Source organism: Haliotis cracherodii, unplaced genomic scaffold (genome assembly GCF_022045235.1).
Source record: "Haliotis cracherodii isolate W230 unplaced genomic scaffold, xgHalCrac1.p SCAF_1, whole genome shotgun sequence".
Classification (NCBI taxonomy): Eukaryota; Metazoa; Mollusca; class Gastropoda; order Lepetellida; family Haliotidae; genus Haliotis; species Haliotis cracherodii.
The window spans coordinates 67,429,911-67,452,176 of NW_027266264.1; the positions used below are offsets into that span (position 1 = coordinate 67,429,911).

Here is a 22,266-nt window from a genome sequence, read left to right on the forward strand (position 1 = left end):
TCTAACTGGGCACTGGATGGCCATATGTGTATGGGCAGTGCGTTGATTAGTGGCCACACACATCGTGTGTGTTTAATCAGGCCTACCTATGAAAACCAGTAGAGAGCAACCAAATTAAATATAGTCCACAGTTTGGTTGCTCTCTGCTGAATATCATTTGTAGGTCTGTTAGTACCATGATTGAAAACACAAAACTGAACTCACCATGAACATCTATTATTTTTATTTTACATGTATAATTGCATGATTTGTGTACATAAAAGTGCTTTCAGATTTACAGTTGGGCCTCTACATCTAGGTCCAAGTTGGATGAATGGATTCAAGATCCTACAGATGTGTCTGGAAACAGAAAAGTCTACATTTCTCATATTTAGCCCATCCTCAATTTAACTTGGTAGAGAATGTACAAAACATTATTCAAATAGTTCATCATAAGCATGTGATATAAATGCTTCCAAATGGTAACTTGATTCTCAACGGATCGCACATATCCAGAAATAGGATGACAGCCTGAACAAATAAACATATTTACCTTGTAATAGTCAAATGTACACATGTTCTTTGGATCGCCACAAGGAAATATGTCAAAACTATATATATCTTCAGTCCGTTTTCTTTCCAAAATGGAAAGCATTCACACAAACTACTTCCGCCTATCGTTACATGAAGGCTCGGTTGAAATGAAGAACAGTGCATTTCATTTAATCTTGTGTCCGTTTTATCAGCAGAAGTAAATAGGTATTTAAAGAAGGGTGAGCTTGAACATATTTGGCAATACATAGCTTTGTTTGCCTGCTAGCTCACAGTTTATTTCAATCTACTCAGAAACAACCCAGGACAAGGAGAAATGACATTACCAAATTACTATGACCTTGTTGTTAAAATTCAATATGATTAAAAGGGAGGTAACCCTATATTTACTATGGTCTGTGTCAGGTTCAGTTCTTGCACCACTACTTTTCGCTTCTCACACGTATGCGCTACTGCATACCGACTTCCGTCTTTGTTGATGATAGCATAACGTGAATACTAATTACACAACACAACTACGCATCGAAACTACTCGTGGTTTTATCCAATTATATCATATACACTGCCCGACAGGAGAGTTGATAGACAAAAGACAGACAACTACAGTCACCTCTTACAGTGTCATAGCATAAGGGAAACTGAAAGAAAGACGACATAAACGTTAAGAAAATAGAAAATATCTCCTCACTTTGCAACAGTGATACTATACGTGTTTGAACCCCATATTCCAGTTATATGTGTGATATACCCACTAAGTAACTATCAACAACAACCATACCACACCGTTGGTGATATAGTAAGCACTGACCGCTACAATGTCAAGCCCCAGGTTTAGGCTCATGTCCGAGTATGCACGATATGCACTGTAGGCTCCAGTTGTATATTCATACAGCGCCTCGAACAGGAAGGCATACTGCTCCTGGAATTAAACACCGACACGCTTGATAATATTGAGTATAAATATAGAGAAAATAATTTGAAAAATTAAATAGGGTTTATACTTCATGCCCTGAAACTCATGTACATCCAGATCGAGACATCGTAATTTGGGCCTTGTGTAGAACGCAATTTTCACTGCTGATCACTTGTACAAAACAATAGTCTGGAGACGGACAGATTTGGGTTTTGTAAACTTGTGTCAAATGTGATAGGACTACCCAAGTGCAATCACCCTTTGTGTGAATGAGTGAGGTTTTACGCCGCTTTCAGCAATATTTCAGCCATATCACGACGGGGGACACCAGAAATAGGCTTCACACGTTGTACCCATGATGGGAATCGAACCCGAGCCTTCGACGTGACGAGCGAACGCTTTAACTACTGGGCTACCCCACAGTCCCGCCCCGGTTCAGTGTAAATGAGGCTGTCAACTTTTAGTATGGGGGATTCGGGTGTCTATTTAGAGGGTATTAGGAACTCAGGGGTGTGGTACGCAGGACGCAAATAAAATCGTATTTGATATTCAGATTTAACATTGGAGGCCGGAATAATTTCTTTTGTATATTTTATTTTTTCAGTAATTTAACTTCAAATCGCACCTTTTCTCAATGCTTTAAGGATTCGCGTTAAGCTGTATTCGGGATTCAAGTCTGGGCAGTGAGACTCACAGTCAACAATTAGATGGTATTCGGTATTCTGGGGAGGAGAGAGTCGGCACCCATTTTTAATCACAAAATCCCGTTCTGTCAGTTCAGCGTAATGGCACCCACCTCGGTCTGGACCATCTCCATCCGCTGTTCTCGTAGGTGAGACACGCAGCCGAAAACATCCACAATATCGTCAGCCTTTGCCTGGGACAGGAGGTAGTGCAGAGCAATGAATGTTCCAGTTCGGCCGATTCCAGCACTGAAATGAGCAATAATGTGTAATTACATCAATATTAGTAAACATTAAAAACTCAACGCCCTTGATTCAAACAGCACAGTGAAAGAAGAAACTACCTGCAGTGGACGATGACTGGTCCGTGTACAGCTGACGCATCTCGGAGCACCGCTGACCGGAAGTCGAGAAATGACGTCACATCACGTGGGGAATCACAGTCAGGCCAGGCGGTGAAGTGGTATTGGTATATTTCCCTCTTCGCCTCTCCAGACTTGAACATAGGAACATGTTAGTGGCAATGTATCGCAATATTTGCGTCAAGAAAGTAGTTTCTAGTTACTCAATCGTCCACTCTAGCTCACTGACACATAAACATGAGAGTGGAAGAAGTGTGTGTGTGTCTCTCTGTGTGTGTGTGTCTGTGATTAAGTTACATAATACTGTACACCAGAAACTAATTTATTTGACGTCATGTACATAAGAGGACGAGCTCAATGTATCCTGTTGTATCGAGAGCATGACACGTTTTCACTTTCCTTCACGTAGGTCTTAAATGTGCCCCGCTTTCATTGGTGATTTATGAATATAGGTTATATTTTTACCTTGGCGATATTGAACGTCCTCTTTACATAACTGTCGCTGACTTCTTCAAGCACAAACTCCACCATGATGTCATCAAATGTTTTGTTTTCATTGAATTCGCCTGGCCAATACTTGACACACTTCATCTGAAAATAACCATGGTTTGCGTCAATGTCTCAATAATCTGTGCAAATTGCTGTGATACATTCACGTTCTTATATCGGTGATATGGGTGCCTCATTCGTTTTCGTCGCCGCAATTCGCTGGGCAAAGTTGTTATCCTTAGGTGTGCGCAGAAACATCTGAAACCTGTATTGATTCAGGCGTATCAACCCACATTAAGATTACACTGCTTGATATAATTGAACAACTGTTCAAGGTGGCGTTAGCCCCACTTCCCTAATCTTAATATTTCAGCCCGACTTTTGACAGAAGTTATTCTTATCAAAAAGTTAAACAATCATAAAAGCACCGGAAAATATTCCATGGCAATCAGTTTGAGATTTAGTGTGCACCAATTTAACGATAACAAAATGGTAACAGGAAGACAACAAGGAATTTGGATTGTAATGATTCTGCAATTAAGTTTTATTGAGTAGAAGTGACAGGAAACAGTGGCTATAAAATTAAATACGAACACTATTTAGTCAGGACGGGAATGATATTAATGAAGTTATTCTAATTATTGAATCATTGATCACCACGTCTATGACAGTCCTGAAGGCGGATTACCTGGACGAACTTAGCCTGGCTGACGATGTGTATCTGTACACATGAAATGTTTGAAATAAATCAATAGAAGTTCGTAACACAACCTTTCCGTCTTCGATGATGTTCGTAAGCATGACAATCTGTCGAGCATGGGTCTCCCATACCATCCTCCAGAAGTCTGGCACCACACGCAGAAACGGCCCTTAAAAACATGAGTGAGTATGGTTTTACGCCTTTTTTAGCAATAATCCAGCAATATCACGGTGGGGGACACCAGAAATGGGCTTTTCACACATTGTACCCATGTCGGGAATCGAACCCGGGTCTTCGGCGTGACCAACGAACACTTTAACCACGGGGCTACCCGACCGCCCCTTTAAGAAACATGAAGTTTATCTGATTAGTTCATAACGGAAATGGGCTGACTGAAATATTTGTGATGGAAGAATAAAAAAAAGGCTTGAAGTGACAGCAAAACGAGAATGGCAGGTCGCGTAAATAATAAAATCTCAAGTAGAGATAATTTCCGTGTTTCTGATAGCTCACCTTGCGCGGCTATGAACTGTTGCAGGCTGCCGACACCCTGGTGAGAAATAGAACGTTATCAATATTAACGGTGCATGTATGTGAATACACTGAAACCCGTTATACCAGACATCACCGTTTCTACTGTAAGCGTTCGGGTGACCACATGTCCGAATACGTTATAAGAGGAAAGTAGTAATATCACTTTCATCATAATTATATAGATTGCCCCAATGATAGTGAAGTGGGCGGGCATTCTGGATAAACGAGGTGTCTCTGTATGTACTATTCTCGGTTCTCGTACCTAGACTGCCGGGCAGAAAGTGTACACTAATGTTTGATGGTGGCTTTAAGAAGAACCCCCCAAAAAGACATCAATAATCGATGGGGATGTATTTCATACGGGTATCATAGTTGTGCTTTTAGGCGTCATGCTTGCAGTGTTTCGGCGACTGTTTTGGTAACGTTTGTAATATTTTGCTCAAATCCAGTTTTCAAGTGTATACTTTCTTTGGCCCGGAGGTTTAGTTAGGTTAGGTTCATTTACACACTTAAACGCAATCTGATGTAACGATTAATGTGAATATCTATCGCATACAGTCGTACTATGAATTCATACACATTTGGGAATGTATGTCAAATATTGTTTCAAGTACTTACCCATATGAAATTTGTGGCATTTGTGATGGTAACTATGTTGTCTCAAACAATACTTTGCATCACAAAACTATATTTTTTTTTCCTTTCATACACGTTAACGTGGATTTTTAAATCAAATTGAAGTTACGTTGTACGGTGAGTAAGTGGTTAGTGGTGTACCGCCACCAGTACAGTGTGTCTTGTGTCAAATCAATCAATGTGTGAGTGGAAAGTCCAAAACATGAATATGATGTTTTACCAGCATAACCATGGTGAAACTGGAATGTATACAATCAGCGGAGTGAGTGAGTGAGTGAGTTGGATTTAACGCCGCTTTTAACAGTAATAGTGATATAACAGTTATATCACGGCGTGTCAGCTTAATGTTGGAGGAAAGCCCGAAGTGATGCAGGTCTCAGACGTTTACCACTTCGGTGAAACCCACGAGCACGGATATGGCGCTGACAAACCTAGAAACATAATTGGGGCGAACCGGGATTCGAACCCACAATCATAGATTTCTATGACGCAACTCTGCACAGCGACTCGCGGCGCCTTAGACGACTGGGCCACCCGTGCCCCCACAATCAGCGGAGAATGTCATCTTAGGGACACTTTCCTTAACAACCTGTGACGTTTAAGAATATGGTGCTACCTGCGCCCCGTATGTTCAATGACGCAATAAACAACGAACATACCTGTATATAATTAGCATTGATGTATCCACTGGAAACATTCTCGGCGACCACCTTTAACACAACTCGACTGCTATCATCTGAATGTGTAGTGAAGATACAAAGAAAATTAATAATAATTTATTTCATAGTGAGATTTACAGAAATGGGTTTCACCGATTATATACCGATAAATATTTGCTCATAATCTCAAACAGGCTCCATTATTTACAGACCGACGTCAAATAGCTGGAATATTGCTGACAAACAAACTATACGATTGTTACCTACATGAACAAACGTCTTTGCTGACAAGCGTGATTAAATGTTATTTTTGATGAACACAACCAGTGAGTGGTTTGGGATAAATGCCGTTTTGAAAATTATTTCTGTAATATCACGGCGTATCAGCTTAATGGGGCAGGACAGTCCGAAGGGATGCATGTATTAGAAGTTTACTGTGCGCTCAAAATAAAAACTCATATTCAGGATGAATCTGGGATTCGAAATCCTATCGGACGTAACTTTGTTATCACATGGGCATCAATTGGGCCACTCTCAAAATAATATCAAATTTTACTCGGGGATATACCGATATATCGTCTCTGAATGAATGGCTATTGTTCTCCCTGTCCACACTAAGATATACGGATTATCTCCCCTGAGTTAATTGACATTGTATGTCAGGCGACATTGTATGGCTCGCGATGAATTGACAAGGAACATGTAACTCGCACCTTTTCGTTGGCCTTTTGTGCCAGGGCTACAGCTGCCGGTCGGAGGCTACTTACACGGTAGAACATCCCGGTATCTGTTCTTGCAGATGTTATCACTCTTCTGCGCCTCACTGCACAGCGTGTAGTCTGCTCTGGGTAGATCCTTCAAACAAGTTGATAATTAATCAAACATTTAGATAATATTTCTGGCTAAAACATATACAACGTCAATGGCAGAAAACATAGTGTTGATTTTCCTACGAAACCTAGTTCCTTTGGGGTAAAAGACAAAACAGCGGTGAAAACAACACGAATGGAACACTGAAGGTCAGTGATCACACCAAGTGGTTCTCCAGAGTTTCAATAACCAACAACTTATATAATACCCAATTGTTTGGTCATTGTCAGTTGCGTGACGTCATCCACCTAGAAATATTTCAAGCATTACCTACTTTCGATTATCTGTGAATTTTGTTTGTGATAATGTAAAGCCGACTGATACAATACCGCTTAATGGGAGATACTGTTCTGAAGAATCAAGCCAACGGCCATGCGAGGTAACAACAAGAACCATTTTTAACATCATTTGGTATGACGGAGCCGAGGATCAAACCACCGGCCCTTATCTCTCCGGGCAGACGCTCTATCCATTAGACCACGGAGGCGGTCTACCTTGAGTCATAATATACGGAGATGGGATATATCGGATGTATTGTGTATCGGAAGACTTTTATGGGTGAAGATGTTTTACAGACTACTGCGGTTCAAAAAAGAAAAAATATGTAATGTTATAAAGTTACATTTTTACATGCATCACATTTTCTAATCGCTTGTATAGCAAATGCCTTCACATCGTAGTATGTATATTTAACATGACACTTACTGCAAACTGCTTGAACAGACACTTGGTACTGAGGAGGAGCTGTAGACATCGCCTCATGTCCGTCTCGTGGGTCTCTGTAGCTGACTCTCTATGGGGATGGCCGTCATACACTGTGTCGTCGACAGCATCAGTGCCGAGGCGTTTGTCGTCACTGACGCCGCTGGTACTTGGACTCGGGTTGTTATTGACTGCTTGGAGTTCTGAAATAAACAACTGATGCATTTAGTGTGAATTTTGTAGTGAGAGCGTTGTTGCACTACCTTGCACTATGGTACGAAACCGCACCCATCCACCGGTACTTCCCAGGTGTGATAATTTGAAGTTCAGTTAATTAAAATTGAATGGACATAATGAACAGTCACGCATACTAAGAATTTGCTCAATACCTAATCATATGACAAGATTGAATCTGGTTCCTACACAATGTCAAATAAAACGAACATCCAAATTGAATATCGACGACATTAAATTACATCAGGTGCAAAGTGAGTATAGACCTTTCCACATCAATTGTATCGTTGTTTATCATCCAAAACTGGCTCCCACAGGAGATATCGCTTGGGTAAGATCAAGCGATATCTATACTGTAGATATTGCTGCAATAAAATTGCATCACAATGCTTTGCAGACCATTGTGACGTCATTGGTTACCATGACGTCACAATCAAATGACATCACTAATGGCTCTGCTACTGAAGCTGTTAGCAGTACTTTTTACACTTAAGACACTGCTTATTACTTTCTGCAAACTGAAAAAGTTGGATGAATGATTTTGGATGATAAATAAAATCTCACCCTCGTGTCTTTTGATATCAAATATATCAACACTCGTTGATAAAAGTGGAAAAAAATCCTCGGCAAGCCTCGGAGTTTTCCCACTTTTATCAACTCGTGTTGATTTATTTGATATCAAAAGACACTCAGGTGAGATTCTCTATTTATACTATCCAACAAATGTAGCAGATAGTGGGAATCATCCAGACATATCTTGTGATCTATATGATATGATCAAATCTGTTGGGGAGTAGGCGATCAGATTCTGGGTTGTAATGGTTAATGTGATCAGATGGTGGCACACAAGGTCGTTAAAGAGGTGTGTGTGTGTGTGTGTCGAAATTTGTATTTTGCAGCCAACGTCACTGATATCGGGTGAAACCACCTCTGTTGGCCAGACATGCACGAATTCTTCGAGGCATGCTTCTGATGAGTCGACCAATGTCAGCTGGACTCATGTTAACATGGATGTGTAGCTGTTGGAGGAATTGGGTCACAATCCTCACAAGATGAGCACGTGCATTATCATCTTGAAACATGAAACGTTGCCCAACACGCTTTGCAAGAGTGGTGCAACGATGTTGACCCGATAGTGTTGTACTGTGACTCTACCATGGACGGTATTGAACGCAGTTCAGCCAGTCATTGTGATACCACCACATACCATTATGGACCCGCCCCCAAAACGATCATGATGTACGACGTTAACGCCCATAAAAGGTTCATTAGAATCGATTCCTTCGGTCGTTGAAGTAGGTAGTGCTGACGTCGCCTACACCGCTGACGCTCACAATCTGCTGTTGACAAATTGAGAAACATGTAGCGTTTGGGCAACAATATTCTGACGTGTGCCCACCTCCAACATGCCTATGGCACGTACGCGTTCAGAACGTTGCAGACATCGCATGATCAATGATGTTGTTTCCTTAATGATTAAATGTGTTGAATAAAGTGTCTTTGGGCGTTTAGTTCCAAGAAACCAGTATGCGTCTGCTTACAACCGAGTCTGAGTGACAATTGTAAATCAGGCATAACACCCTTTGCACGTACTGTCCTGGGTGACATGCTTCATGACTGTCACAATGTTGTGTTTTTGAGATTGCCTTCTTCGGAAATGTTCTTGCCACATAAATCGCTTACTTTCATTTCCAGACATTTGAGTATTTTCACCTCAAACAAAATATCCCCTGCGTGTTTGCATAGTATATTATATTCATAAACCTTTATAAAACCAAATACCATACCGTTTACCACTTCTAAACATAAACTTTGGCTGTTTTGATTTCCTCTGGATAGGCAGCTCATTGAACCCTCACGAGAAATCGGTGTTACCCTGGAATTGCACAAGGAAATGATATTTCATTGAGAACATGTGAGTAGTTACGGGTGTACGAATGGTGAGTATGGGAAGCAGACTTGGAAGCGTGGATCTCAGAGTAAGAAGAGATTAGAGCAGCCAGGTTTGGCAGTCGGACAGTTTCTCAACGGGAAACGTAAACAAGACATATTTATGAAAGGCCAGAAAAGAGTCTTAATGTGCCTTGCACAACGAACACCCGGTGTGATCACTGATTTTTAGTGATCCATTCAAAAATTTCATCACTATTTTGCCTTTATGGAATCTCTTTCGGCAGATAATCGGGACAGTTTATTTCCTGATTTTGACATTTTGAATTTACTGGTGTTATCGTCGGTACATATACAGTGATCACAAAAGGTAAATGTTTCCACAAGCAGTTTTCAATTTGTTACAGGGAAGTTTCTGTACACACCAATAACAAGTGCAACTCACCGACCAGAGTTCGCGTATGCACTGACACGGCGACTGTTTCCGCCCAGGCGCCACCCGTGACTGAATTGGTACAAAAACATTGAGTTAGGGTTTCGTTGCCACACACGAATGACTTTGTATAAACATTAACCTGCCTGTAATTGTATAACATCAGTAACGACAGCATGCACGGATACATGTCATACATATGTGCCTGTTTGTGTTTGTTATGTGTGTTTATGTATGTGTATTAGGTGCGTGTAAGCGCGCGTGCGCGGATATGTGTGTGCGTGTGTGTGTGTGTTTGTGCGTGCGTGCGTGCGCGTGTGTGTGTGTGTGTGTGTGTGTGTGTGAGGTAGCGGGCGTGTGTGTGTGATTTCAAATAAATAATTGTCACATTAAAGAGGGACAAGACTCGAGTCAATATGTAGCCTCAGTAACCAGGTCATTCAAACACACTTTACCTGTTTTTATAATTGCCCTAATTACAACGAAACATTATCTTAATTTCACACGAGGCACTAACAGTAATGTTTTGACCTATTGTGAAGCGTTGCCCCGCTTTAATGTACTTTCTCAGTATACAGACTAACGCGGGACTTACCGGCGTGTGCAGTAGATGCACGTGAACACTTCGATCACAAATATCACCACAAGCAAGCCACTTGATACACATATGACAGATGGGAAGGCTTTACCTAATGAAATGAAACGTACATAGGAAGAAGTGAAGGTTACATTTATTGTTGAATCAAATTATACTTTATGCGTTATAATAAGTTATATATAACGAGATTTTAAATGATTGTTCAAGTTATCAAATGACAAGTTTTAATTGACTGACACACTTTGAAACGCAATGTTCACGTTTAACTATAAATGTATGCGATATTCGGCAATGATGATGATGATGGTGATGATTATGATGATGATGATGATGATGTTGGAGATTTAACGAGCGCTTCCGGGATATCGATTTCTCACTCGGTATTCGGCAATGTTGTTTCAGTTATAGCCTATTAAATATCAATGAAACGTGTCTCAACAGGCAGTTATTTATGTATTAACACTTGGAGTCACTGTGTTCTAATGCTAAGGATTAATATGACAGAAACTAATCAATACCAGTACACTTACAGTCCATACTTGTGCTGTTATCCCTGAAAGGCGAAAGAGAAGGTACTTCCTTAAAAAATAATCAAGAATACACATCCAGTTAGTTAATTGCATTACAAGTCCGTTATTTCCTCAACAGCGAGGCATTATGACATCTGAAAAACCTTGTTGAACCCATATACACTATTGATACCACAGAGGTATTCCCCCTTTATCAACACTGCATCTTATACGATTAATTACTATTTTCAGTAAAAGGCTCAATATATATTAAAGGACTAACCATGACCTCTCATGCCGTCAATCTAGAGCCATTAAGCCATGCTTGATCCACGAAACAAATATAGACTTATTTCATTTTCTTATACAAATCCAGTTGATATTAGTGTTGTAAGGTTATTGTCACACATAAACTCTATCGTGTATGAAAATAAAACGTGTCTGAGAAATAGCAGTTATTAAACAGATGTAGACACGGATAAATATGGGGGATGCAGTGGATTCAGGTGCCGGTGCATGCTCACTGTTCAGTTTCACAGTCGTTTCCTGAATGCCTTTAGCATCAGCCGTTCAAGCAACTACATACATGTGTGTCAGAGCTTATGGTTTTCTTAATGTTTTGTTTAGTGAATGTCGATTGAATCTTTTTTTGTGAATAATCCCAGACCATAAAAGATATGGTATAATAACTTTTGAACGTCAGTTCGTATTACTTCATCTACACAAGAAATAATTTTTTACTTCATATCACGAATGCCGTAATTATCAATCATTTAACTAGTGAAGGTGAGATTGGGTTTAACGTCGCGTCCAAGATTATTGCACTTATATAGCGACGTGCATGCACGTGTGTGTGTGTGTGTGTGTGTGTGTGTGTGTGTGTGTGCTTGTATTAGCCCGGACTGATGCCGATTTATAGTGCTAGCTCACTGAGATACCTTGCCGCAGTTTAACATGCATATCTCACTCAGACACAGTATACTGACTCCGAGCCGACCAGTCCTTGTTTTATCCCCTTAATGCCGAGCGCCAGGGTAACAACAAGTACCATCTTTTAAAGGTCTTTTGGTATGACGCGGCCGGGGATCGAACCCCGGACCTTCCGCTCTCCGGACGGACGCTCTACTAGACCACGGATGCGGTCCAATCATTTAACTACTTATAACTACACAGCTGCACGTTTTCCTGTTTATTAATGATCCATATGTTTTAAAAATATTTCTCGGAACAACCTTTTTGACATTTTATTTCATGGAAGTACATGTGGTTAACATAATACAGTTCATCACTCAACTGACCTAACTGGTTAGACTCCCTGACACAAACTTCAGCCAATAACAACGTATGCATAAAAGATGTAATCATATTAATAGCAGGGGTAAACGGTTCTGACCGTATAAGGAGAATTCAGTTTCAAATTCCCACGTGTGAAAATAAGATTACTTCAGATTTGATATTGTCAGTTATGTTAGTGAAATAGACTTTTTATCTGATGAAACATTCTCTTGCAACGATGTAGGTAAATGATCACTAGAAATGCGAACTTACCCCGTGTGGTCAGGCCTGCAATGTTTAGTAGTTGAACCGTTATGTATGGTGCACGTCCTTGTTTTACATCGATACTGATACCGCTTGTACGTCACACACTACAACCTTCTATTTCCTGTCCTACTTGTCACTGACATCAATAATATTCATATGAAGTAAATCTAAACAAAGTTTCAAATCCATCAGCATGGTAGTGATCACTGTGAAACCATGCTGCTCGGGAAGGGATAATTGAATTAAGAATATGGACTCCATTTTGTGTGTGTGCGTGCGTGCATGTGTGTGCGTGTGTGCGTGCGTGCGTGCGTGCGTGCGTGCGTGGCCGTGCGTGAAGCAGTGACCGAAAAATGGGTTTGTCAGAAAAAAAGGCCCACGTCGCAGGATGTTGAATACCCGATGGTATTTTATTGTGTAATGTGTAATGTCCTCACGTGTGGAAGTCCTTGCTTATTTTATAAAGTCAACATCATCCGTATCCAGTCAACCCGCATGGGATTGTAACAGGCCCACAACACTCTATTTGTTGTCGTAAGAGGTGACTCACTAGGATCAAATTATCAGGCTCGTTGACTTATTTACGTGTCATCGTACCCTGACTACGTGGGACGTTGCTCATAATATCAACCACCGGTTTGTCTGGCACACATTCGATTATTTATAGGTCGATATGATACAGCTGGAATATTGCAGACAGCGGTGGAAAGAAACGACAAAGAAACAAAATTTGATACTGAATTGTTGGTAAGTTAGAGATACGAGAAATGGTATTTTAATTCAACAAAATCAAAAGCGAAATCATGTGATGAATATCTCGCCATCTCGTTAATGGGATTTGGGTGACATACATGTTCTTGTACAGACATAATTTTGTTAACAAACCAAGTCATATAACATTATGAAATATTTCCGCCACTTCATATCATGCAAAACGCTAAGGTGTTAATAAAGACGTGCTTGTTGTTTCGAAGATAAATGACCCAGCGAAACTTAATCAGAGGCGATCAATTTTGGTGTACTTTGAAGTTACCTCAACAGCAGTTCGATATTTTGTCGATCAGAGATACCGATAGTCGATATAAGGTTCAGTGAATGAGTGTATTAAATGAGTATTTAAGTGATATCACAGCGAATCAGTGAAATGTGTGATGAGTGAGTGAGTGAGTGAGTGAGTGAGTGAGTGTTTACGCCGCTTTTAGCAATATTCCAGCAATATCACGGCGGGGGACACCAGAAATGGGCTTCACACAGTTTACCCATGTCGGGAATCGAACCCGGGTCTTCGGCGTGACGAGCAAACGCTTAAACCACTAGGCTACCCGGCGCCCAAATGTGTGATGAAAACCCGAGTGTGTGGATTAACGTTAACACGATTTCCAAGAATACAGTGAACGGTTGAGTTGGTTTTAGCGCCGATTTAAGAGGATTTCACGTTATATCGCAGCGTGTCAGCTTGACAAGCGGAACTCCAGGGGTGAAGCAGGTATAAGGGGTGTTATCTGCTTTGGGGAAACCAACCGCAAGAGCATGGTGCTGACAAACGTGGGAACAATCAGTGCGAATGCCCCGATGATGGACGCCTAAAGGACAAAACTAAGTTCTGCGACTTAGATGACTGGGCCACCGTGGTCCCCAGATAAAACCCGCAGAGACGGAAGTTGTGTACATGAATGCCGTGAACATGGGAACAATCGGAGCGAATCTAATCTTCGAACCCACAACATAGCGGATCCTGCCGCAACTAAGGGACGCGATTCTGCAAAAGCGACAATGTGTTCTGAATATGGCTTTTAATCCTTGTTATTGCTGACCTAGCCACATATAAATAACCTGTTACTTTGAACAAGCTGCATCCGAAACATTCAGATCGACTTCTTATGAAAATGTTTATCTATTTTTATCATTATAGCCTATCACGATAAGCGTATTAATTCATGTATCCCTAATACGTCGTTTCAATATAAACGACTCAACAAAGAGATGTTTAGAACTTATGAGAGACTCACTGGATTACCACGTAAATGAGAAACAAAGAGGGAGATAGTAAGACAGTAATTTATTTACTTATAAGAAGCGTACTGAACTATAAGTATGATTCTGACACATTGAAACATAAGCAAACGATGAAGGCAAAGACAAATCCTGCCAAAAGGACATAATTTTGCTTTACGTTTGTTTAAGATAAATCATTTTTACCAGGTGAAAATGCTTAATTTGTCAATTATGAGATAAAAGCCTGGGCCCACAAAAGCATAATTTATCGGAAATCTCCAGGCTTAGTGAAACCAATACAATTGTTGGCCCCCAAGTGTGAATACAATACTTACACATAAATACCATGATCCTTCCACTGTCTGTTCGGGGCGGTCGGGTAGCCTAGCTAGTGGTTAAAGCGTTCGCTTGACACGCCGAAGACCCGGGTTCGATTCCCGACATGGGTACAATGTGTGAAGCCCATTTCTGGTGTCCTCCGCCGTGATATTGCTGGAATATTGCTAAAAGCGGCGTAAAACCATACTCACTCACTTATATATACTGACATTAATAATCCCATTTCCCTTTCAAGTACAATTTACATAGTTAAACAGTGTTCACAAATAATTTAATTTACTTTCGAAACACTGAATGGCCAATTGTATATTGACCAGTGCCAGTTGTATACAATATGCTTTTACAACACTGATATTCCAATATTTCTTCCTAAAATAATGAAATCATTTTGTACATTTAATCAATGTTTGGATGTCCCACCAGCCTTCGCAGCTTTCATCGAGGGGTCGTTCTTGTTGACTCTCCTCATTGTATGTTCCAGGACTCTGTTGATGTCGGAGCTATCCCTTGCTGATACCTCATAGTGGCCATGCTCCCATTCACAACTGATGGACAGATCCCTGTAGACCCGCACAGTCTTGTCCGTATCTTGCGCTATGTCAGTCTTGTTGGCCACAAATATGATAGGGATGCTGTCTCCCTTCTGTTTTATGATCTGTTCCCTGACTGCCGTGACAGACTTGAAGGAGTCCTCACAGACAAGGGAATACACCAGAAGGTAGGCGTCACAAGAAGGCAATCGTTGGATGAATGGAAAATGTCGTTTCACTGCTGTGTGTATAATTTCAACATTGAGGTCTCTACCTCTGATTCCTAAATCATCATCACGTTCACCTTTCCTTGTCTTCTTGCTTCTAATTTCCGACCACTTCCCCTGTAAGCCATCCATTAGCGTCTTCTTCCCCACTCCCTGATAACCCATGACGACCATTTTCAGGGAGCTTTTTTCTGGGCGTCGTGGCTCTTCCTTGAGAATTCTTTCTGTTTCAGGGTCCATATCAGGATGGTCACATACACGAATGGAGAAAAGTTGTGTTCTCGTGGAGGCAGCCGTTATCAATGTGAGGAGTGATCTGATAATGAAATATGTTGTGTTGAACCTGTGAGACGTACATTGAACAACCACTCCTGTTCCATAGCAACAGCAACGTTTGGTGTGATCAATAGGGAAAACGTGTTATATTTATAAGATTTTGTTCTCGTTTTAGCTGTGTGTAGACTTAGAAAAGAATAAAAAGTGCAACCATTTAAGATAAATTTTATTCCTTACGCCATTTTCGTTTTCCAAATATAATAGTATATCAAGGGACGTTAGTATTCGTGAGTAGTACTTTACATTAAAACTCTATGTTCTTTCCATTGTATATAGCTTGAAGTAGGAATATATACATAACAATGGTTCAATTGGCAACAAGGATGCATGTTCAATTTATTGTCTTTAATTATAATTGCTGCATTTCACTTGACTTGCATGAAACTGAATCAAACATTCAACAGTTCCCGGTAAACAAGCATCATGTTTTACTTCTACGGTTTTATGGTCACTAGGTCACTACGATTTGGAACTTACCCCAATAAACTTATTCTGACACCCTCCACACATTACATGATTGAATTTTATTTTCTTACGCATTATGTTCAGTCCAGACTCCCTTATTTTCTTTCACAACTACAGGATCTAAAGATACGTACATGTGTACAGGCACTTTCTTTAAGACGGTACCCGTGAAGATTCCGGGTTAGAATAGGTCTTCAGCAGCCCATGCTTGCCGTAAAAGGTGACTCTGCTTGTCGTAAAAGGCGACTAACGGAATCGGGTGGTCAGGCTCGCTCACTTGGTTGATGCATGTCATCGATCCCAATTGCGTGGATCGATGCTCATGATATTAATCACTGGATTGTCTGGTCCAGACTCGATTATTTACAGACCGCCGTCATATAGCTGGAATATTGCTGAGTGCGGCGTTAAACAACAAACCAACCAACCAACCAACCAACCAATCAATCAATTTGAAAACGAAAAATATTAATGTCTTAATGGTCCTTCAGTAATTTGAAAAAACTTACATAGCAAAGCCACATGTTTCTTGGTTAAGATTTAAACATTACATGGTCATGACAGCCATGCGTGTTCCATATTTACATGTTCTGACAGCGGTTGCAATTGGTCCTTGTGGAATGCAGAATGCCCCCAAAATTCTGTGTCGGAATTCCGTTTTGTGATTTCAGCACTTTTACTTGGACTTTTAGATACTTTCTATGAACATTATGACCATAATCATACTTGTCTCTCGGGAATTGACTTAATATATCTAGGACAATTGATATTCGCAACAAAATCGCCATTATATTTTTCACTTTACTTGGCCTTTAACAGTCCGGTGAATGTACGGTGTACAGCTGTGATCAACAACTGAAACTGTGTCACACCGTCCACGCACAAGCGACTACATCTACTTCCTCCTGATTTAATATCGATGACGACTTCTTCAATACAATAATATTTCAGTTGATCACCCATACTACCTTTTCATTAAATATTCACCGTGGGAATTGAGGGTGAGAGCGTTGCGATGTTTTGTGTCAAAGCAGAATACATATTTTTTTTCAAGACCTATAAAGGTTTTTTTCTGCACAGATAAGTCAAACATCGTGTTTTACCCTAAGCGCATTTTTTCAAGTTTACTTCAAGCGACAAGTTACTTTCTTTTGTAATCTTCTTTTCTTTATTTTTTGGAACGAATTTATTTTAACACTCGAAATGATACCAGAAAATAGTCACCCCCTAAATCCTCTCTTTAGGCTTAAAATCTCCTGCTGTCAGTGGGAAACACTTCCACTTGCCTCAGTGCCCGGTTTCACTTCAATTCAATTGTGAGTGTCATTAAAGTACACTCAGAGCGTTCCTACGTACCCCTACATTCTTCCAGTTTAACCAATCGCCCTTTTAATATTTTTATGCTGGGACGTCACAACCATGACCGCCTAGAGGGAAGAAAACATCTTGAAACACATTCAACTTACTATATATATATATATATATGTGTATACATTTAATCTCTGAAATGACAATATTTCAAGATTTATATTTGTAAAAAAAATAATTCATAAATAAAATGAAGGAGCTTAGAGAATCTGGATATTTGTGTTTGGGGGTCTTCTTGACAGACTGTGTTAATACAAAAACAAAATACACCAATACGATGTAATGGAGAAGTCATGAGAATCTGTTGATTCCACTTCTCCGACTTAAATCATGCCTCGGTTGACATACAATTTCTCTATAAGTTTGCCTTATGACCTATAAATGCTTCAGGTTTACTTCTTCCAAACACACGTTCAAAATGTTCAGTGATTTCATTTCAAACCAGGAAATGAAAACCCTTCTTTTTAGGTCCTTGTTCACGTCATGTAAAACGAAACGCATTGCAATTGACCTCTGATAGTTACAGGCCGGGTTAAACGAGGTGTCATTAAGCGTAATTGTCATCATCACTGATACGTTCATGCAAACACAATTAATGTCGGTGTTGTGTACTTCTCTTCGTATGCTCGTACCCTATATTGGGAAATATTGCTTCAAATTACATTTCAGTTATTTGCGAGTCCTTGGTTTTGTTGTGAAGACAGGATTATATATTTTATCATCAACGTGATATGGCAGAAATTATCATGCACTGAGTCATCCAATGAATTAATGCGTAAAACGTATCGCTGGTTTCAATTATTCTTCAGTTGCGTTGATAATTGTACACTGTTTCCATATGCCTAAGGGGCGGTCGGGTAGCCCAGTGGTTAAAGCGTTAGCTCAGCACGCCGAAGACCCGGGTTCGATCCCCGACATGGGTACAATGTGTGAAGCCCATTTCTGGTGTCCCCCGCCGTGATATTGCTGAAATATTGCTAAAAGCGGTGTAAAACCTCACTCACTCACTCACTCACTCCATATGCCTACACGTACACATACACATGTAATTTCAAATTAAACGTTTGGTATCGGATGAAATTATATCGTGAATTCACGATATTTCTCACATTCTATATTTTCACATAACTGTCGCGATAAAGACCAATCAGAATGCAACTTAGTAACTTGTAAATAACATATATACTGAACAACAAAAGTTCCTGTGACATTGAATAAGATTTAATACAAAGTTTTGTTTTTTACCAAATCTGAAAAAAATTCGGTAAGCAACAGATAAAAGACTCCTGTAAGTGTTCAAATGGTTTAATTTGCAATACTGACTTCAGAAAATGCGTAATTTCATAAAAAAAACACATTAACATGCCAAAATGTCAATTTACAAATCAATAGCGTGTGTGTCCACCTCTGGTTGCGATGCAAGCAACACATCTTTGTCTCATGGAATGGACCAGGCGTCGCACAAAGTCCTGTGGGATATCTGTCCATATCTGCTGGAGCATGTTTCGAAGTTCCCGGAGTGTCTGTGGAACACGTGGTTGACGTCGAAGGAGCCGATCCATCTCATCCCACATGTGATCGATTTGTGAGAGATCAGGGGAGCGACCCGGTCAGGGGATGACATTCACGTTGTTTTGTTGAAGAGATTCCTGAACAAGTCGAGCAATATGAGACCGGGCGTTGTCATGTTGAAAGGTAATGCCTGGGCCATGACGACGCACAAACGGTAGAACAACAGGGCCGATGATCTCGTCGCGGTAGCGCTGTCCATTGAGGTTTCTCTCTACCACTATCAAACGGGTCCTTTGTCTTGCTGTAATCCGACCCCATACCATAACGCTGCCGCCCCCAAACCGATCTTCTTCCATGACACAATGATTGACGTAACGTTCACCTCGACGTCGGTACACTCGAATCCGCCCATCGCTGTGGCTGAGGTGAAAACGAGACTCGTCAGTGAAAAGAACGTGTCCCCACTGTATGACCGTCCTGCGTAGACGCTGTCTGCACGACTGTAGACGTGCTTGACGGTGGTTTCCTGTCAAAATGGGACGTCTGGCGGGTCTTCTGGCGACAATCCCTGCACATCTGAGGCGACGACGTACGGTCTGTGAAGATATTCATCGTGGATGCGTCTTGCAGTCACTGTTGCTGGCTGGAATCAATTTCGTAGGTGTGTTGTTCGAATCCAGTTGTTTTGTCGATTATTGGTTACACGTGGCCTGCCACTCCGAGGATGGTCTCTGACTGCATTTGTCTGTTGCCAACGTTGCCATAAACACCAAATGGTGTTTCTGTGGACGTTAAATTGTCTTTCAACATCACGTTGACTCGACCCTGCTTCAAGCGTACCAATGGCTCGCAGACGCTCATTTTCTGACAGGCGTGGCATTTCGTAATGTTGAATAATTGCGTAATTTTGTTGCTTTTCTGAGTGGTTGTTGTCAGCACGAATCTAAATAATGCATATTGAATACCGTTAATGCACATGTTTTATACCCATTCTTGGGTAGTAAAATGCATGGGGCTTGCATGCTGTTCTGTAGCAGTTGCGTTTTTGTGACTTGATTCCATACATGTACTACAATATCGAAAACCATCCTTTACTTGTTTGAAAAATACACTAAAATATTGGTGTCACTGGAACTTTTGTTTTTGAGTATATATACATTACGCATTATAAATAGTCTCACGCACAAAAATAGCATTATTGATAACAAGACATTAAGTAAAGCATAATTACTTTGTTGTATCATACATTATATACATTGATGATTTATTCCTAATCATAGGCAACAAACACTCGCTGTCATAACTTATAGTTTTACAATGGTTTTAAGTGTTTTGTTTTACCAAGCAGCCTATACTTGTCTTCGGGGATCGGGTGTTCAGGCTCGGTGACTTGTTTTTTTTGTAGCGTGAACGTTGTTCAAAACATCGTTGAAACTGTCTTGTCTAGTCTTGATTACCAAAGGTCGCCATGGTACAGCTAGGATATTGTTCAGTGCTCTGGTAAATAACAAATATAAAAATGTAAATGCAAGAGAAAAAACAGCCGAAACAGATTCCATTTGGCGTAAAGGGCAAAAGGGCTGTGAAAATTATATGAATGGATCACTGAAAATCAAGGATGACACCAGGTGTTCACGAAAATGATAACAAACAAGAAATATTTGTATGATCAAGAAAACTTTTATAAATAATTCTCTAATGGTATTCATTTATGTACAGCCTATGAAATGCATCGTTTATATCCGCCTGGACCTCCTGCTCTACTGGAGCTACACCCTTTGTTTGTCGGGTATGTGTCACTTAAATGCTGACTCAAAAATACTTCCTTGTTTCCTAGTCTGGATGACAGCTTGTCAGATGTATTTGTGTTAGATATTCAAATCAGTCAGATGTAAGGTTTTCTGTATTTAAGCACACCATTAAACTTATTGACGTTTTGCTATTATATCTGCACCTGCATCCCTATATTGTTTTCACCACTGATGGTATTAGTGAATATACTCAAGACAAAGGTAACTGTGATCATGTATTGATAACTGAACATTGTTAATCATTCTGGAGATGGTAACTGTATATATCTTTATAGATTTGTTAATAGTTTTTCTGTGTACAAAACAAACGCTTATCAAGACATACCAGGGACGCTGAGGTAGAAAAAAGAGTTACAACTCAAATGATCTTTCGCTCACAACGGCTGTATTCTTATGAAGAACTAAAGTATCCATACGTTTCACCAGACGGAATTTAAAGGTTTCAAGGTTAATTTTATTAATTTTATTAATCTATACTACGAACATTTGGTTCATGCAACAATCCACGACCATCGGATCCTGGCATGACCAAGGGACGCCACTCTGTACATGATAACATGATTAATAATGTTACATGAACATGTGTGTTTAGAAAAACTTAAACTTAGTCATTAAATGACTGTGTGACAGGGAGGTACTTCACACAAGAATGCGTGAAGATGTCACGCATATAGTTTGGATAGAAACAAAAAACTGTTAATAAACCGAAGCTGCAAGAGGTGAGGTGAGGTGAAATGGGGTTTAACCTCGCGTCCAAGATTATTGCACTTATATAGCGACGTGCATGTACGTATGTTTGTGTGTGTGTGGCTGTTTGTACTAGTCCGGACTGATGCCGATTTATGGTGCTAGCTCACTGAGATACCTTGCCGCAGTTTAACATGCATATCTCACTCAGACACAGTACACTGACTCCGAGCCTACCAGTCCTTGTTTTAGCCCCTTAATGCCGAGCGCCAGACAGGGTAACAACAAGTACAATCTTTTAACGTCTTTTTGTATGACGCGGCCCGGGATCGAACCCCGGACCTTCCGCTCTCCGGGCGGACGCTCTACCAGTGATGTCAAGGCTGTAATAACACGTGAAGTAGACGATACCGGTTAACGTGTAACCGATGGGCGGGGTCTTGTCGGGGTGGTTGTAGGTGACGCTATTCAGGAAGTACCTGTAATAATACAGATAACAAACGCTGCAGCTGTACCGATGGTGATGACTGCAGATATAGCAAGGGTTACTATGGCAACAACTGCTATGTCACCTGTTGTGACAGTTTGTGTGAAGATGACGGCATGTATCCAAGTGGATGTATTCCTGGATGGTGTGGTGGCAGGTGTGTTAACCCGTAGTCACGCTGTCTCAATAGTTAGTGCGATATGAAGAACGGGACATGTATAACT

The 22,266-nt window shown here is 40.5% G+C and overlaps 2 protein-coding genes across 2 annotated transcripts; both read right to left on the reverse strand.

Annotated features, from left to right (window-relative positions):
* Nucleotides 1-247: 247 nt before the first annotated feature.
* LOC139461590 (receptor-type tyrosine-protein phosphatase mu-like) lies at nt 248-12,380 on the reverse strand. Its single transcript, XM_071243091.1, has 15 exons — nt 12,292-12,380; nt 10,765-10,787; nt 10,232-10,325; nt 9,649-9,708; nt 9,101-9,189; nt 7,083-7,282; nt 6,275-6,362; nt 5,508-5,584; nt 4,192-4,228; nt 3,750-3,847; nt 2,955-3,080; nt 2,472-2,623; nt 2,241-2,376; nt 1,340-1,450; nt 248-339 (listed from the first exon to the last, which is right to left on the reverse strand). The coding sequence occupies exons 2-15, from the start codon at nt 10,769-10,771 to the stop codon at nt 328-330; spliced, it is 1,287 nt and encodes a 428-aa protein (XP_071099192.1). The 5' UTR covers nt 10,772-10,787; nt 12,292-12,380; the 3' UTR covers nt 248-327.
* A 2,639-nt stretch (nt 12,381-15,019) lies between these two features.
* On the reverse strand, nt 15,020-15,616 carry LOC139456956 (ras-related protein Rap-1b-like). Its single transcript, XM_071238425.1, has one exon. The coding sequence runs from the start codon at nt 15,614-15,616 to the stop codon at nt 15,020-15,022; it is 597 nt and encodes a 198-aa protein (XP_071094526.1).
* Between the last annotated feature and the right edge of the window lie 6,650 nt (nt 15,617-22,266).